Here is a 20,325-nt window from a genome sequence, read left to right on the forward strand (position 1 = left end):
TTTAACCGTCTTTTAAATTTAATTGTATACAATAATTGTTGTAAAATTGCTTTCAATGCACTTGTTATTCAGCTGAAGGTGTTTCTTGGACATAACAGCAGCCAGGAGTTATTTGATGCCAGTTTAAACTCATCTCTAGAAGGTGTGGTGCTAACAGCTGATAAAACGATTATATCAACCTATGCGCTGATTCTATGCCTTCATTAATATTACATCACAATGGAATATTGCATTTCATCGTAAGGTGTTATTTAATATGACTTTGTTGAAGAACATCAGGGCAAATTAAGCCCTTTCAGTTGTCACCTTTGTGGATGTGAGGTTGTTTATACGTTCTTAAATAATTACTTAATATAGCTTTCATCTATTGTTAAAAACATTTAGGGAGTCTGAAAGCAGGTTTAATTGTAAGCGCTGCGGAATATGTATGCGCTATATAAGAAACTGTTAATAAATAAATTGTCACAATATACTGTACATATTCTCTATCTAACTGTAAAGGTGTGTGCATACGGAACGATGCCTGAAGCGTTCCGACATCGTTTACCGTGCGTACACACTTAACGATTTGATACACTTCACAAAAGATTGGTCTATGATCTTCCTGCATGCAGGGAAGATCATAGACCATCGTTAACGATAGGTGGGTATACGCATTGTTAACGATGCACGGAATGATTTGTCGTTCCCATAGATCATCGAACGCCCACCTTGTCCTTCAAATCGTTCTGTGTGTATGCACCTTAAGTAACTATTCATTGAGAATTAGTGATCTGTTTTCATCACCGTGTCTGGTGCTGAGTAATTTTTCCATTAATAGAATAAGCTGAACTGTCGTTATGAGAAAGCTGAATGGGAGAATGACATGATCAGAATGGTTTATGAATGTGTGGCTGACTCCATTAGCCTACCCTTGTTATTTGATGAATGGACAAATATTATTTTGCAACTCATGGCGTTCTATTCTGGTTTAACAATAGATACTTTCCTATGGGAGGTTTAATGCATATACAGTATATATGTATATTTAAATAGTTGATCTGTCTTTTTTTAAACTTTAAGCGGAAGATTTTCTAATCCAAAGGGTGCATACACATTGTGCGATTCCCACGGCCACTGATATCGGTGGCTCCAGAGATGTTCCAATCCCAGGATTTCAGGATTGAAATGCACATATAATCCCTTTCACCTGGGCAGCACTGAGCACCAGCACTGGATGGCTCAGGCACTGCTGGCCACGAGGTTGTGTGGCTGTGCAGCGTGATTTTAGAGGTCACACTGCAGCCATGCACTGGCCTGCCCCCGCCACGTCTGCTCAGTCACCTCACCTCCTTACCCCGCCGCCGTGTCTACCTGGAGGACACTTTGCGTCCTCCCCCAGTGACACATCTGCTGGAATCACTTCAATATCTCCCCCGCCGACACATCTGCCCGGAGCCACCACGCCATCTCCCCCACCTGCTCCTGTGTATAGAGCCCGGCTACCTGCAGTCTTCTTGCTCATGCCCTTACTCCTCTCCTGTGGCCATGGCAGCATGGACAGGTAATAAGCTGCTGAATTGGGCACCCCACCCCTTCAAACACATTCCCTTACAAATCAGGAGGCCAATCCCGGGATCTAGAGATTGACAATTTTTCAAATCCAGGATTGGCCTCTCCACTGGCGGGCAATGAGTGACAGCGAGAGAGGGCATTCTACAGCATGTCCCTTGTTAACGATCCGCTCCCTCGTCTGTACAAAAGGGGATTGTGAACTTCACCCAGCTCCCACCTGTAGCAATCACATTAGTGCACCCTCATATCTGTCCTCTCATCTCCTCTGGGCCACAGTCTTCTTGTCTCAGCTCTGCCCTCTTTCCACTGGAATGTAAGCGCTACTATGAGCAGGACCCTTTACAGTATATATTTGTATTATTGATTTTATTGTATGTTCTATGAATACTCCACTGTGGTGCATTACAAATCAACAATAATAAAAGTAATAATGTGTATGGATATTTACATTGTGAACATGGAGCATACTGTATATAGATGCATGTGTAATTATTGTAGCAACCTTTATATAAAAGATTTCTCATAATAGATTATTGTGGCATACAGGTAATATACAAAACATTGAATCCCCACTTAAAGTAATTTAATAAAGTGTTGAATCCCCGATGTACGGCCAGTGTGACCTGCATGCATGCCATGTAGATGGTGGCAAATCCTGACTATCTTTCCAGAATATCTAATACCACCTTTACATCAAAATACTGGATCCGACCCGGTGTCACGGTTCCAAGCCAGGTCGGATCTGGGATTTGCACCATTTAAACTGCTTTGTCGACCCACAGTGTAAACGGTGGCGGCGCTTGGAGATGACATCATCTCCAAGAGCTGGGACCACCGATCACCCAGCCAGGACCCGCCGATTGTCTCGCTGGGGGCAAGCCCAGCACCAAGGTAAGCTGCTGGGCTGCCCCCATCCTCTGTGCACCGTGAGCTCCCCCGTCCACGAGGTGAATGGATGCCACACACAGGCATCCCATCACCTCCTCCCTGCCTGTGTGCACCCCCAGCCCAACTGCCACACTGACCACAGGACGTTGCGACTCAGCATACCCGTTTACAATACACACTGCCACTGACCCGGGTCCACGAGGGAAAAGCCCATGTCTTTGCGGCGGTGTAAAAGGTATCTGACAATGGATATAGATAAATGTCATCCTCAGCAAACTGTTGGGCAAACACACATACAGAAGTGTGCAGATGTTTGCACTGACACCCTAGAGCAGCAGTTCCCAGACTACACAGACTGGTTGGGGGAACTTGAAAATAATATTGGTAATGGCGGAAGAAGTCTCCCAATGCTGTGTAGAGGAACCACATCACTTTTGGTTCCGTCTACAGCGTCATCAGCGTCTCATTGCTTTTGTCCAACCCCCAGTCCACTGGGAGCTACCCACAGTGCGCTCAGACATCAGCATTCATCTTCCCCGCACTAGCACGGGTGAAGAAAGCAGCAGCATTAATCCTACAGGTGTTAGCGGGAACTCCAAAGACAGTAAACAGAGAGACCCGATTCCTGACCGCACACTACTCCTCCGCTACTCCTTAATATAAGGACACGCATAAGGACATGCATACTGCTCTCTTCCACTCTACTCGTAAGTACTGTGGATATTTCAAGAGGAGTGGTAATCATAAATCAAAAGCCTTGATCAAGGGGTACGGGAAAGGAAAAAGGTTGGGGACCGCTGCCCTAGAGTCCAGGCATCAGGAAAGAAATGATATGACATGGGTTATAAGTGATTACTGGGTAGTAATTGGCACTGAACCTGTCTTCCTCCATGACATGACAATATGCCTTAAACATTTTGTAACCACCCGAACTCTTCTGTGTTGGAAACAATCCGAGCTGCTGCAGAGTTGTTTAGGTTGGTGCTACACAGTTTTTCATCCATTCGTTGAGAATGTGACGATTTGTCTGACCACACTGCTTTCCTGCACTGCATATTCCATGCAGCATTTAACCCCTTACCGCCGCAGCCTGTTTTTGCCTTCCTGACAGAGCCCTTTTTTTCAAATCTGACATGTATCACTTAAGTGGGGATAACTTTTTTTTGCTTTTACTTATCCCAGTGATTTTGAGATTGTTTTCTCGTGACACATTGTACTTCAAGTTAGTGGTAAATTTTGGTCGATACAGTCTGTGTTTTTTTGTGAAAAATACCAAAATGTCGTAAAAAAATTGAAAATTTAGCAATTTGCAAAATGTTAAATTTTCTGCTTGTGAGACAAATAATCATACCACTCAAAATAGTTAATAACTAACATAGACCATATGTATACTTTATGTTTCCATCATTATTTCAACCTCCTTTTAATTTTTTTGGACACTAGGAGGCTTAAAATATGAATAGCAAATTCTCAAAGTTTCAAGAAAATTTCAAACACTGATTTTTTTAGGGACCAGTTCAGTTCTGATGTGACTTTGAGGGACTTGTATGTGAGACATCCCCATAAATGATGCCATTTCAAAAACTGCACCCCTCACAGTATTTAAAACAGCATTTTGGAAGTTTGTTAACCCTTTAGGTGTTTCACAGGAAATAAATCAAAGTGTAGGTGAAATTTCAAAATTTCATTTTTTTTGCAGATTTTCAATTTTAATAAATTTTTCTAAGGAACACAGTAGATTTTACTAGAGAAATGTGACTAAAAATTGATTCCCCCAATTCTTTTGTTTTCATAAATATCCTATATGTGGCCCTAGTGTGCACGTTGACCAAACCACAGGCTTCATAATAGAAGGAGCACCTACTTGATTTTGGAGCCTCCTTTTTATGAGATTATTTTTTAGGCACCATGTAGGTTTCTAGGCACCATAAGATGCTAAAAGTTAGGAACCCCCCCACAAGTGACCCCATTTTGCAAACTACACCCCTCTGGGAATTCATCTAGGGGTATAATGTACATTTCAAACCCCCAGGGGTTTCACCAATTGTGGTACAACTGGGCTGTGAAAATGAAAAATTAAATTTTTTACACAAAAATGCAGTTCTGGCTCAAAATTTTTCATTTTCACAAGGAATGAAGGAGACAAAGCACACCAAAATCTGTGCCCCAATTTCTCCCGAGTACGGCAATGCCTCACATGTGACCAAAAAATACCATTTGGGTGCATGGCAGGACTCAGAAGGGAAGGAGTGATATTTGGATTTTGCAGCACAGATTCTGGTGGAATGTTGGTGGGTGCTATGTCGCATTAGCAAGACCCCCGAAGCACCAATACAGTGGAACCCCCCCACAAGTGACCCCATTTTGCAAACTACACCCCTCAGGGAATTCAACTAGGGGTATAGTGTACATTTCAAACCCCCAGGGGTTTCACCAATTTTGATACAACTGGGCTGTGCAAATGAAAAATTACATTTTTTTACACAAAAATGCAGTTCTGGTTCAAAATTTTTCATTTTCACAAGGTATGAAGGAGAAAAAGCACCCCAAAATCTGTGCCCCAATTTCTCCCGAGTGTGGCAATGCCTCATATGTGACCAAAAAATACCAGTTGGGTGCATGGCAGGACTCAGAAGGGAAGGAGTGATATTTGGATTTTGCAGCACAGATTCTGGTGGAATGTTGGTGGGTGCTATGTCGCATTAGCAAGACCCCCGAAGCACCAATACAGTGGAACCCCCCCACAAGTGACCCCATTTTGCAAACTACACCCCTCTGGGAATTCATCTAGGGGTATAGTGTACATTTCAAACCCCCAGGGGTTTCACCAATTGTGGTACAACTGGGCTGTGAAAATGAAAAATTAAATTTTTTACACAAAAATGCAGTTCTGGCTCAAAATTTTTCATTTTCACAAGGAATGAAGGAGACAAAGCACCCCAAAATCTGTGCCCCAATTTCTCCCGAGTACGGCAATGCCTCACATGTGACCAAAAAATACCATTTGGGTGCATGGCAGGACTCAGAAGGGAAGGAGTGATATTTGGATTTTGCAGCACAGATTCTGGTGGAATGTTGGTGGGTGCTATGTCGCATTAGCAAGACCCCCGAAGCACCAATACAGTGGAACCCCCCCACAAGTGACCCCATTTTGCAAACTACACCCCTCAGGGAATTCAACTAGGGGTATAGTGTACATTTCAAACCCCCAGGGGTTTCACCAATTGTGGTACAACTGGGCAGTGAAAATGAAAAATTAAATTTTTTACACAAAAATGCAGTTCTGGCTCAAAATTTTTCATTTTAACAAGGAATGAAGGAGACAAAGCACCCCAAAATCTGTGCCCCAATTTCTCCCGAGTACGGCAATGCCTCACATGTGACCAAAAAATACCATTTGGGTGCATGGCAGGACTCAGAAGGGAAGGAGTGATATTTGGATTTTGCAGCACAGATTCTGGTGGAATGTTGGTGGGTGCTATGTCGCATTAGCAAGACCCCCGAAGCACCAATACAGTGGAACCCCCCCACAAGTGACCCCATTTTGCAAACTACACCCCTCAGGGAATTCAACTAGGGGTATAGTGTACATTTCAAACCCCCAGGGGTTTCACCAATTTTGATACAACTGGGCTGTGCAAATGAAAAATTACATTTTTTTACACAAAAATGCAGTTCTGGTTCAAAATTTTTCATTTTCACAAGGTATGAAGGAGAAAAAGCACCCCAAAATCTGTGCCCCAATTTCTCCCGAGTATGGCAATGCCTCATATGTGACCAAAAAATACCAGTTGGGTGCATGGCAGGACTCAGAAGGGAAGGAGTGATTTTTGGATTTTGCAGCTCAGATTCTGGTGGAATGAATGGTGGGTGCTATGTGGCATTAGCAAGACCCCCGAAGCACGGTGAAATGATGAACCTAATAATCCATAGATGTGTGGTATATTTTAAAACACTCCTTTATACATAGGCCGGGTTTGTCTGGGCAAGTTTCACAGTGGAAAATAGTATCCTTTCTTATTCCCTTTTTATAGCAAACTTTGCACCTTTTTTGTGTCCTGCCCTTTTTTGCAGTGGAGGGGATTTCGTTAGGAAAATGCTGCCCTGGTACAATACGGGGGCCAGTACTAGAAGTACTGGGGCCCTCTGCCTGCTGGTTCCCAAATATTAGGCCCTTTATGACTTCCTCTTGAAAGTGCATAAATGTCCCCCTCTGGCTGGTAGAACGGAATAGCACGTAAGCGTTATACAGTGCCATCTGGATGATATACACGGCCAGCTTCTTGTACCAGATTTTTGTTTTCCGCAGGGCACTGTACGGCTTCAGTACCTGATCTGAAAGATCCACTCCGCCCATGTACTTATTGTAATCTAGGATACAATTAGGTTTTGAGGTGTGGGTACTGGTACCTCGTATAGGGACGGAGGTGGTACTGTCTCCATGAATTGTTGTCAGTATAAGGACATCCCTCTTGTCCTTATATTTGACCAACAACATATTTTCGGTGGATTGTGCCCTGCTTTCACCCCTTCTCAGTACTTGGGCAATGTGCGTTTTTGGGAGGCCTCTTTGGTTCTTGCGCACAGTACCGCAAGCTGCTGTACCTCTTGAACAAAGGGCCTTAAACAGGGGGATGCTAGTGTAAAAGTTATCCACATAGAGGTGATAACCTTTATCCAGGAAGGGGTGCACTAAATCCCAGACAATTTTTCCACTAACACCTACGAGGGAGGGGGGGCATTCTGGCGGTTCAATTCTTGAATCCTTCCCTTCATATACCCTAAACCTGTGGGTGTCCTTGAGGTGCTTTCACACAGTTTATACATTTTTATGCCATACCTTGCCCTCTTACTGGGAAGGTACTGGCGGAATTTAACCCTTCCTTTAAAATGTATAAGGGACTCGTCGATACAAATAAATTTTTCAGGGATGTACATCTCTGCAAATTTGGCACTGAAATGATCAATGACCGGCCTGACTTTGAATAGCCGGTCAAAGGTGGGATCATCTCTGGGTGGGCACTGTGCATTATCGGTGTAATGTAAAAATTTAAGGATTGTCTCAAAACGAGTCCGAGTCATGGCCATAGGGTAAAGTGGGGTGCTGTACAGAACATCTGTACTCCAATATTGCCTAATTTCTGGCTTTTTTACTATGCCCATATGTAACACCAGACCCCAAAACGTCATCATCTCTACTGCATCTACAGGGGTCCACCTAGCAAATGATGACGTGGGGTTTTGAGCAATAAACTGCTGGGCATATAAATTACTTTGGTCCACCATTAAATTTATAAAATCATCAGAGAAAAATAATTTGAAAAAGTCAATTTCTCTGAGACCTGTTGAATCAAATTGGATTCCTGGGATGGCCAAAAACTCAGGAACCTGGGGCTCAAAATTGTCTGGTGGTGGGGTCCATACGGGATCAATCATTTGGGGGGGGGGTCTCAGCTGATCTACGGGGGCGTCTTTGAGGGGGTCCCTCATCACTAGAGGAGGAAGATGAGGTTAAGACGAATCCTTCAAATTCCCCGCTTGCATCACTGGCTGTGTCAGAGTCAGAGGCAAGCATGGCATATGCCTCCTCCGCTGAATACATTCTTTTGGATGACTGGGATGACATTTGGGATGCCATTTTTATTTTTGTGTTTCTGTAAGTGTAATGTTTCAACACGTGTATAGTGTAGGGGGGGTACAAACTTTATTTCAACACGGGGGGTATGTAGTGTGTAGTGTGTATGTAGTGCAGAAAAAAAAATACTTTATACAGGAATTTGATCCCAATAAAAAAAAAAAAAAAATTAGATCAACCCTGTGGCAAAAATGCTGATCTGTGATGTACGTCACTCAGCAACTTCAAGGCAGCTTTTGGTACAACCTTGAAGGGGTTAAAAAAAAAAAAAGGTCCTGCGCCAAAAATTGAGCACAGATGTTGGTCAGTAACGTCCGTCACTGAACAGCGCTCAAAGGCAACAGGAATTTGATCCAAAAAAAAAAAAAAATTAGATCAACCCTGTGCCGAAAATGCTGATCAGTGATGTACGTCACTGATCAGCGCACAGTGGCCACAGGACACCCACAAAATCACAGTGTGTGTAAAAAAAAAAATTAAAAAAAGACCCCACAGCACCCTCAAAAAAAAAAAAAAAAAAAGGTGATCAGTGATGCGACACTGATTACCAGTGAGGGGAAGCAGATGCACAACCTTTGGTGCAACTGACAGTGCAACTGACAGCAACTGACAGGTATATATAAAAAAAAAAAAACCCTGCACCCCCAAAAAGTTGCTGATCAGTTAATTTATACTGATCAGCACAAAAGGGGGGGCAGCAGTCAGTTGCACAGGCAGCACAACCTTTGGTGCAACTGACAGGTATATATATAAAAAAAAAAAACCCTGCACCCCCAAAAAGTTGCTGATCAGCACAGATATACTGATCAGCACAAAAGGGGGGGCAGCAGACACAAAATATAGCACTCTCTATCACTCTCTGTCACTATCTCTCACTATCTCTCACTATCTGTCACTCTATGACACTGCAGCAGCAGCACACAGGAAGTCACAAGATCCAGGAAGCATCCAGCTGCTGGCAGCACGCTACCAGCGGTGATCAGGTAAGTATCAGGCAAGGATCAGGTCAGTATATGACGACAGATTGGCACGGTGACCGCTCTGCACGCAATTCCAGACCGGAATGGCGTCTGCAGCGCAGTCACCGTTAGTTTAAATCACGCGCCATGGCTGTGATTGGTCCGTCGGTCCGACGGACCAATCACAGCCTTGGGGGCAGGTGGGGTGAGGTGTGGTCATCACCGGTGACCACCGGTGACCCCCTCACACCCCCTCACACCCGGCGGTGATTGATCCCTGTGTTACCGAGCGTCTGATTCGCCGGTAACACAGGAAAACGCTGCGATTGGCTGTTCACATTGAACAGCCAATCACAGCGATCGCCCATGGGGGGGAGTCATCGCCCCCCTCCCTGGGCATGCTGGGACATGTCTGCTGTCAGGGACAGCAGACATGTTTAAACTGTCACCGCGTCTATAGACGCGGTGACAGTTTAAAGTCATGACGTGTATATATACGTCATGTGTCGGGAAGTACATCCCGGCCATGACGTTTATATACGTCAAATGTCGGGAAGGGGTTAAGTTACTAATGTGCAATTCCTGGCCCACCAGCAGTTTGTGCACTGCAGTCTAATACCCCTTTTACACCAAAATCCCTGGTCGGACCCTGGTCTTTGAACATGGGAGTTTCCAGGGTTGGACCCAGCTTCATACTCCATTTACACAGCACTGTGACCCAGGTCTGCGCCATTTACACTGAACCTGGGTCAGCCCTGCTTTTCCCTATGGATGACATTAAAAATGTCCATTTTAGGATAAACTGCCATCCAACCTTCCCTCAATGATTTAAAATAAAAAATGAAAAGACATGACTAGTTAGCATTGAAAAATGTTGGTTTGTTTATTTAGTAAAATATTTTTCAAAAAGTTGTATTCATTGCTCAAGCATACATAGCGTTATAAAAGTGCAGCATCATCCATGTGCTCCCCCCAGTCCCCTTCCCCTGCAGCCGCAGACCGAATTTCCCATGTGCTCTCCCCCCCCAAAAAAAATAATATAATAATAATATAAATGATACTGCATCCCATTATCCAATTATGATTTATGTGTGCACTGCCCGTATCCTTCCTGGCTGCTGTCTTTTACCACTGCAGCGCACTGTGAAAAGGCGTCCAGCACTTCTGGTATCCTTTCGGCACTACCCAGATGTTCCAACCTGGGTTGGAACCATTTACACCGCCCACGACCCAGGTCCAACCAGTGTTCAACCCTGGTCAGGACCTGGGTAGGAGACCAGTGTTACTGGACCTGGGTTGACCCCTTTTACACCAACGCTGACCTGGGTCCGACCTGGGTCCAACCTGGGTTATTCCTTGGTGTAAAAGGGGTATAACTAAGGCTGGCTACACATCAGAACTTGTGTTGTGTAGCCGATTAATATGACAAGTGAACTTGATTGATGCAAGGGGTGATGCAATGCTGCACACCATACAATACAATATCTTCTGGTTGACCATGCAGCACGGCCTCATAGAAGATATTGCGTGTTACTGAGAGAACGTGCAAATTACATGTACACACTGAATGATGCAGCTGATATGCCATTTTCTTGGGCATATGGGTCCGAGATCAATCTAGTTTGTACCCACCCTATGAAGTACAGGATGCTGGGCTTCATAGATAGGAAAATATTGGCAATCAACTGTTCAGCAGAACATTGCTTAGCACTTATAGTTAATGCACGATTATCATGATTCTGAATTGTGCATTTTAACCAACAATGGTATCATCTTATGGCGGTATCTTATTAGCCGCGGTACTTCACTGCTGCTATTAGGTTCGCTGGTGTCTATCCTTCTAGCCCTGATGTCATGTCCTTTACCCACTGTTATATGGTATTAGGCATAATTTCGGATAAGCAGCCGCCGGACCCGAGATCACACATGGGATCCGGGACTTTTCCCTGATCCCATGCTTTTTCAAGGGATTGTGGGTCCATTTCAGCCAATAATATTGGCGATACCGTGATAATGACCAATGGCCATTAATCGCAATTCTGCCCTCAGTTGTTTGTGAAACATTGATGAGTTCAGAATGTCTGCCAGCTTTCATGTATCTAATTTTGGATTCTCATTTATTATCATTATCTCACTGTTTGATTATTGCCCCTGTTTGGTGTGTCTGAGCTTTTTCTATAATATTGTTTGGTAATACTGTTCTAATCCTCCTTGTGCTACTGTGTTATGGACACTCGATGGTGTCCGATAAATTGCATCTAAAAGATGCAGAAATAAGGAGTATGGATCATTGGATAGACAACAACTAGGTCGATAAGCATCAGGTTGACACCACTAGGTCGACATGCATGAAGGTCAGCGTGACTGAAGCTCGACATGAGGTTAGATCGACGTGTGGATTTTCACTTTTTTTACCCGAATTTCGACACAGGCAACATGGACACTAAAAAAGTGCACCGCGGCCGCTCGCCATGCTTCGGGCACGGTTAAATTCTCTCACCGCGCCCTAGTGGATGGTAGGGCATGAAGTACCGTGTTGCTTAAAAAAATTAAAAGCACCATGTTGACCTTTTGACTTTCAACATTCCCCGTGTCAACCTAATGACTCTGTCGACCTTCATGCATGTCGACCTAGTGGTGTCGACCTAATGCTTGTAGACTTAGTGACCTATCCCTTAGGACTGTTATTACCATTAACTAAGACATAGGGCCTAATTCAGCCTGGATGGCTAGTTAAAGAAAAAACCTGTGAGCATAAAGTCGCCGTCCAGACAGAAAGAATAAGCTCCCTTGCAAAATAGCGATGCATTGACAGTAAAGGTGCATACACACTGGGCGTTTTCACTGAAAATCGCTGGGCCGTAAAGGTGCATACACACTGAGTGATTTTTGACAGTCCAAGCGATTTTCGCAGGGGTGGACGGCTTTCCATAGCAGCAAGGAAAGCCGTCCAGTCAGCTGGTAACACCAGCAGATGAGCGGTGCCAGCCAGCGATCACCGCTCATAGCCGGGCCATACACACTGGGCGGCTTTGAACTGACAACAACTCAATCGGTTTCAGTGAGCTGCATACAGCACAAAACCGCCCAGTGTGTATGGGCCTTACATCTAGGGCTTCCACTTATCTGCTAAAGAACCAGGCTGGAAGTGGTCATCGCTGATGTCATAGACCCACCCCAAAAAATACCTGGGCATGCCTAAATTTTCACAAACATAATAAAAAAACATCATGTTTCTGCCCCTAAATGCCAGCTTCCTGTCAATCAAACTGACTGCTATGTGTACGGATATTTATTCACAATTTGCAGCCGCACACTTGCAATGCAAACAATGTAAACGTGCAGCCATTTGGTAATCACCCGGATTGCAGGTTCTCTTATTAGTCCTCCATGCTGGGGGGGGGGGGGGGGGGGGAGAACACTCACTGAATGCTGCCAGTGCCTGTGGCTCTCTGAAGATGGATCGCTGGCGCTGCAGCTTCCTCCTTCCAGTTCCTTCCTCCGTCTGGCTGTCCTCCTCCATGTTTCCCCCATGCCTCCACCTCTCTATAGTTGGCAACCTAGCTTTTCTGAGCACTACAACACTAGCATTTTGCTAGAGTCTACAATGAATGTGCAGATCCTCTCCAAAATGGCAAGGCGGACATTTTCCCTGTGATTTTCCTACTATGCATGCGCAAAATGTTGGGAAAATGGCCACCATGCCATGTTCCAGTGATTGTGCACCAATATGGAAGGCTGGGCCTCCGGAGAGGTAATCACTGAAGATGTGAGTGCAGCCTGTGCATTGTGGACCCCCCTGGACCCTGCCCCCAGCACACTGCGTCACGGACGCATTTCCATGGGAACGCCCAGCCTTTGCATGGGAAGCCAAGAAACTTCCATGTCCCAGCGCAGCCCCCCCCCCCCCCCCCCCCGGAACAATCTGTAAATCTGTAATAACCAATATAGCTCAAATTGTATTTGTTATACTGCATGAAAGCGAATGACTGATTACTATGGCCCGGTAACAGCATTTGTTGTACATCATTACTTGTTTTCATAACGTTTCCTATCTTTATAAAGGCTTGATTTTATCTGTGCTGGATATGTAATAGGAAAAACATGATGAATATATAACAGAAATGACACCTGTCATGGCTGTTCTGATGTACACAAGGAAGACATTGGCCTCTCTGGCACAGTCTTCAACTGGTTTTCCTCTTACCTCTTCAACCGTTCCTTCTCAGTCTCTGCCTCTGGCTCTACCTCACCACCTTCTATCCTTCCTGTCGGGGTCCCTCAGGGTTCCGTCCTTGGCCCCATTCTGTTCTCTCTGTACACCTCCTCTCTGGGTGCACTCATTAACTCCTTTGGCTTCCAATATCGCCTCTATGCAGATGACACCCAAATCTACCTCTCCTCTCCTGATCTGTCCCCCACTGTTTTCTCTCAAGTTTCCAACTGCCTCGCTGCCATCTCTACCTGGATGTCTGAGCGATTTCTGAAGCTGAATATGGACAAAACCGAACTTATTATCTTTCCCCCACCCAGAGCTATGCCCCCTACTAATATCTCTATCACTGTTAACAACACCATCATCTCCCCTGTTCCCCAACTCCGCTGCCTGGGTGTCACTCTTGACTCCTCCCTCTCCTTTGCACCCCACATCCAAGCCCTGGCCCATTCTTGCCGGTTCGAGTTACGCAACATTGCTCGCATCAGGCCCTTTCTCTCACAGAGTGCAACTAAGCTGATCATCCACTCATTAGTCATCTCACGGCTTGACTACTGTAATGCTCTTCTCACTGGCCTCGCTCAATCCCAACTAGCTCCTCTCCAATCTGTCCTCAATGCTGCAGCCAGGCTTATCTTTCTCTCCCGCCGCTCTAACTCTGCTACTCCCCTTCAACAAAATCTGCACTGGCTTCCATTCCCCTACAGAATCCTCTTCAAACACCTCACACTCACATACAGGGCCATCTCTAATTCCATTGCTCCATATATCTCTAACCTCATCTCCATTCATACACCCTCCCGCCCTCTACGGTCAGCTGACGACTGTCGTCTCTCCTCCACCCTGATCACTGCTTCCCATGCTAGAGTACAGGACTTTGCCCGTGCTGCACCCCTTCAGTGGAACGCACTCCCTCGCTCCATTAGACTCTCCCCGACCTTGCAAAGCTTCAAACGGGCACTGAAAACTCACCTATTCATCAAAGCGTACCCTTCCACTGCATAAACCAGCTGGTTCTCCGACCCCTTGCCTGTTTACATCCTGCTATCTAACCACCACCCCCTCGCTTGCACCTCTTGTAATCTGTCTGTCTCCCCTTCCTACTAGATTGTAAGCTCCTCCGAGTAGGGCCCTCTTCCCTCCTGTTGTTAAAGCCCACTTCTCTTCACATTTCACTCACAGCTCTCCTTTACTCCAACACTCAGTGACCATCTTCATACTCATCTCCATCATTGGCCTCAAGCCTCTAGTTGTATGTTGATTGGGTCCTCACTACTTACATTTAAGCTGTAATGTGTATTGAACTGTGGTGCTCTTTATTTGTACTGTATTTTTGTTATTTATTCAATGTTATGCCAAGTTTTGTCTCCCTGTATTGTTCCTTTGTACTGCGCTGCGAAACACTTGTGGCGCCTTATAAATAAAATTATAATAATAAAAATAATAAGACATTTGGTACTGTATCTACATTAGATACTAAATAGCTGAACTTGCTTAGAAAAGAATAACACCCACTGTAGGCGAGAATGCACCAACCTGTGTTAAATGTTAGCTTAAAAAAGGCTGCAGGGACTTTGGACAATTATTTTTGTTGGGCTTTTCAAGGACACATCTTCAGCAGTTAATGATTCCTCCCGGAACAGCCTGGCTGAATTGATAAGCTGTTTGTTAATAACTGAACCATTGTATTCAGCTCTGCAATTTATGCGCAAATAATTGCTGTGTTTCCCAGACCAAAGAGTAATTGCATTACAAGTACCAGCGCAGCTATTTATATATATTTAGATATCATAGGCAGTAGCCAAGTAAAAAAAACCAACTTGCTTTTAGGCCAAAGCAAGTTGCCAGAACAGATGCAGTTCTACCGGTATCCCGTCTAGGTTGACAATCACTAGGTGGACCACTAATGGTAGACAGTGGCTAGTAATCAATGAGGCTGATTCGCCATGTTCTACGGCGAATGTGTGCTATTTTCATGCTCTAAGGCGAATCTTTTTACTGCAAAAGTGAATCACCCTATTCAACGTGCAATATTCGCAGATGGTGAACATATAATGAAGGACAATTCACCGTCTGATAGTCTCCGCAATTCGCTGTGGTTTTTCAATGGGTTTTTCAATGTGATTCTCCGTGAGTGTATTCAATGAGAAGATGACGAATTGCTTAAGTGATTTTCGCTGTGTGTCACCGTGTAGCAATCACCATCTTTTTAAAATAAAGGGTTTTTTTTATAAATTTGGTTTTAAAAAATCAGGAATTTTATTATGTGAAGGGGCATGCTATTTTTATTCATGTGCTTACAGCACATGAATATATATTTAATTAAAAAAAATATTATAATTTTTTTACACATAACAGCCAGCAGGGGGCCGAGAGCCGCTCATTAGATATTCATATATTCACTGCTCCCGATCATTACATATGCATGATCGGGAGCAGAGCAAGCGGCTCCCTACCTGGTCCCCTGCTAGCTCTCCTGTGGTGCAGCTTGTGCTGCCTGGGTCCCGGGGAGCCCTCCTCCCCCCACACATACATTCTGGGGCAGGCAGGGAGACTTCCATCTCTCTGGCTGCCGCCGGCTCCCTGCGGCATCCACCGCAGGGGTTAAGAATTGCGGTCAGGTGCAGCGAGCCTGCGGCATTGAATATGGTGACAGCAAGGGCTGGCAGCAAAGGCTCCAGCCCTCCGAAACATGGCGACTGTGCAGCGAATCCTAAACAGGATTTTTCTGCACATGCCGAGTATTGTCATTGAATACTGCCCAGTGACTAGGTCGACACCTAAGAATAGACATACCAGAGGTCAACAATGACAGAAGGTCGACACAAGCTAAAGATCAACATGTACATGGTTGGAAGACCAAGTTTTTAATGTTTTGTAAAAAGAAACACACTTGCTTCATACTCTACTATCCAAGTGGGCATAGAGTCATATTATAATAGTGTGCGGAGTATAGCGGCGTTCAAAGCATTTCGAGTCCACTACTACATTGATTATATAATACATTCTCCTGGACTGGCTCAAAGAGCCCAGAACTGGTTATATTCGGAAGGGGGGACCCCACAATTCTTTTTTTTTTTCTAACTATTTGCAGACTTTCACTGCCAGAAGCATGCATTGATCTCACGGATCTGTGCGTGCGTCTGTCAAACTCACCAGCCAGAACCTGGTCTATTTTCTAGGCATCTAGGCAACATCTGGATACGATTTTACGTGTGCAATTTTGGTCATGGTAAAAACATGCAATTTTTTTTACCGCAATATCACCATATTACATGTGCAGTTTTCCTAAACGAGCAATTTTCCGCCCTTTTGACCCCAAAAATTGCACATGTTCAAAAATCGCTCCCTATTACCTTTGGCCCGTGGTGTTACAAGGTTTCTGGGAATTGCTTAGGTCAGCCTGCCAGTAACGGTGATGAATAAACTTCAGCCGCAAATGCAAATGCTCTCAACACAGTGGCATATATTCAATGCCGTGGCCGAGCGGTGACTACGAGCAGGACTTTTTGCTCGCAGTCACCTCTCACCCTGTCAGTATTCAACTGACCCCCCTCATTCGCAAATTCCCCCTCGCTACGTTTTTTGAGTGAGGGGGAATTTGCGAATGTGCCTCCAAAAACTGCGAGAATCGAGGCTAATTACAGCGAGTTTGCTGCACTAGCCTCGGCTCTCGCAGTTTAGGGGAATCCTCGCCGTTCTGTGACTGCGAGGATTCCCCCGGAATGTTGCATAGGTCGAGCGGCCGGCGCGGGGGTTAAACTGCGAGGATCACTGGTTTTCTGTGATCCTCGCAGTTTAACCCCCTTGCCGGCCGCTCGCACCGGCATTGAATACTTGCCAGTGATGGAGCTGCAACAATGGGTCCAATTCGGACCTGCTGGCTGAGCTGCAAGTATTCAGAGCCCAGTGAGCAGGTAAACGTAATCAGACATTACCAGGGAAGTACAGGAACAGAGCAGTTTCTCCCTGAAGGAGAGGGTCAGGTAGGCAGCCCTGGTCCAGACTTCAGCGCTGTGAAAGCCGAGGGGAGAAGGTGGCCACTGCTGATGTCAGTGGCCCTCCCATCGGCCGGGTAATTACTTAGAAAACACTGGCATTACCTCCCAAACGTCCGATGCCTGTCAATCATCTTGCCAGCACCCAGTAAAGGCTAGCCTTCGCATTGTCTGTTTGCAAGGGGACCCTGCGCATGATCGGTCTTCCGATAAGCAACAGGCTGCGTATTTGCAGTCCTGTCGATGGGTCTTGATCAGGACCAGTGTCCCAACAGGAGATACTAGTACACAAGCTGTGGCATCTAATGATAGCAAATTTTAGCATAGGTGAAATAATGACCTGTCTGCTTAGTAGGCCACTGTGGTTTTACACAATTTTAGTCACAAAACTTCATCTACTGTATAATTAGTTTATGCAAAGTGACTTTACCAATAGTATCTTTAATCTTACTTGGTGAGGTTCCTGGTGGACCGTATATGTTGATGCTACCTACTTTTACCTTTTATATTGATAATCTATGTATAGTTTTGGAAAGTGCCAAGATTTTGGAAATTTAGTCAAAAGATTTAAAGTGGCAGTTTTTAAAAAAGGCTTTGAATCATGGTTGCCTACCTGACCCTCTCCTTCAGGGAGAAAATGTTCTGTTCCTGGACTTCCCGGGTAATGTTGGATTGCCATCATCTGTGGTGAACTAGGTAATTGATAAGAAAGGTGTTTCACCACAGGGGATGGCAATCATACATTACCAGGGAAGTCCAGGAACAGAGCATTTTCTCCCTCATGGAGAGGGTCTGGTAGGCAACCATGCTTTAAATGCTGTGTCCCGGGTACTGCACGGCTCCTGTGAGAGACACAGCGATGCAGATCCTTGGGGACCTGCAGCCAGCTCATATATTACATACATCAGAACTTGAATGTTTATATGGGCTAAACGACCCTCCCCCTGCATTGCATAGTCAGAGCTGCAGCCCAAGGGCCTGATTCTGGTTCACTTGCAAAAGCAAATCTAATGAACAAAACCATGTGCACTGCAGATGGGACAGATGTAACGTGCAGAAAGACTTAGATATGGGTGTGTGTTTGTATCTATATTGCAATGTAAAAATAAAGCAGCCAGTATTTACCCAGCACAGAAACAAAATAACCCACCCAAACCTAACTCTCTCTGTACATGTTAAATCTGTCCCACCTGCAGTGCACATGGTTTTGTCCATTATAGAAAGACGTTGCTTTTACTGGTGAACCAGAATCAGGCCCCAAGGGCAGAGGCTGCTGTTAATGAGGACACATCTATCCTCATTTGGGTCCAAAAAAATTTGCCTTCGCAGCTCAGAATCTGTAACTCACATATAATTCTGTATATAACCATGTTTTCATATTTTTTAGAAAAGGATTGTCCCGAGGAAACACTGATCCTCGCCTCTCGGAGAAATGTGGAGACCTTCTACCGGTACATTTTACACGGCCTGTACAAGAAGCCATCCATAACTACACATGGTACAGTATGCACTCCTAAGGTTTTCTAATGTTGACAATACTCCAAATGTTACAGTAAACAAAAATATAGAGAAAGAAATAAATGTACACATTTACAAATAAATTGGAATAGCTTGTCCCTGCTTTTTAATATTCAGTTGAGCAATGTCGGAATACATACAGTAGTAACATAATTGTGAGGTTGAAAAAGTCCATCAAGTTAAACCTGTTTATAAAATTATACTATAGTATCCTATCTCCAGCGTTCCCTGAGCCCTTGGCTGATATTCTTCCTACTGGACCTCCTACTATGCATTAGAATTAATGGTTGTATCCCCGGATGTCTTTCTCTGCAAAACATTGGTCCTACCCTTTCTTAAATATATCAAGTGAATCAGTCATCACAACCTTTTCTGGCTGATAATTCTACATCGTAACTGCCCTAACTGTGAAGAACCCTTTCTGATCAGCACTATGGTATTGAGATAGTGGGGTCAGCAGTTCCCCGGAAGCATAATACCTTTCCGGCAATTGTTTGATGTATTGCAGTCTGCTTGCATTGCTGCAATAAGTGGCAATACATCATGGGTGACATTCTATGGGATGCGATTTGGCTTTTTTTGCGTTAATTAGAGCAGAAAATGGCGATATCGCATATTTCCTTAAAATCGCCAATTTAATGTGATGCGTTAAGGGACTGAAATCGCATATTATGTGCGTTAAGGTATGCTGAGTAAAAGTGCGAGATTAATTCGCATTTTTATCGCATCCAGATGTTTTCCAATACAAAAGTATAGAAGTCGCTTATTTAATGCAATGCGCATTTGCACATCGCATTTTTTAGGTGCCCAATTATCGCACTTATTTCAGACCAGGGTCTGTTTGGCAAATTAGCCAGAACCCTGCACAGATCGCAATGTTCTGTGCAGGGTTCTGCTGTAAAAAATAAAACAAAGGGTTAAAAAAAAAAAAAAACGAGCGCGGGGTCCCCCGCCCGAGCATAGCCAGCCCCGGGCTCACTGAGCCGGTGCTGGTGACATAAAATCAGGGTCCCCGACAAATAGGGGTCCCCTTGATTTCATGAAACCAGCACCAGGCTCAAGGTCCGGCGCTGGTTCCCAAAATACGGGGGACAAAATGACTAGGGGTCCCCGTATTTTAAGAACCAGCACCGGACACAGCCAGCAGGGTAATGCCACAGCCGGGGGAAACTTATTATATAAGCTCCCGCGGCCAAAGCATTAACCCCCTGGCTGGTCAGCATGGGCAGGGATCCTGGGAAAGTGGGGACCCCCCCCAAATGAAGGGGTCCCCCCCCCTCCAGGACTTACCAGCCCATGCTGATAGTCCGGGGCTGTCCCCGATGCCCCTGGGCGGTGGGCATCGGGCTGATGGCTTGTGTAAAAAAAAGAATTAAAACTATTGTTTTATACTGGCGAACTATGAGTCCCAGCAAGCCTACCCCGCATGCTGGGACTTGGAGAACCACAAGTCCCAGCATGCGGGGCATTAAAGGGCCCGCTGGCACTTGTAGTTCAGCAGTACAAAAAAATAGTTAACAAAAACACACTGACACACTGTAAAATAAAAGTTTAATA

At 44.9% G+C, this 20,325-nt stretch overlaps 1 protein-coding gene across 4 annotated transcripts in view; it reads left to right on the top strand.

Moving 5' to 3' along the window:
• Window positions 1-20,325, top strand: part of FAM149A (family with sequence similarity 149 member A) — a 105,557-nt gene that overhangs the window by 62,234 nt on the left and 22,998 nt on the right. For all 4 annotated transcript variants that reach the window (XM_083169226.1, XM_083169246.1, XM_083169236.1 and 1 more), the window contains exon 2: window positions 18,638-18,748. In XM_083169226.1, coding sequence (XP_083025352.1) covers window positions 18,638-18,748 — 111 coding nt within the window. The remainder of the gene's footprint in view (window positions 1-18,637; window positions 18,749-20,325) is intronic.

The sequence above is a fragment of the Crinia signifera genome, chromosome 1, assembly GCF_055691185.1.
Source record: "Crinia signifera chromosome 1, ASM5569118v1, whole genome shotgun sequence".
Classification (NCBI taxonomy): domain Eukaryota; kingdom Metazoa; phylum Chordata; class Amphibia; order Anura; family Myobatrachidae; genus Crinia; species Crinia signifera.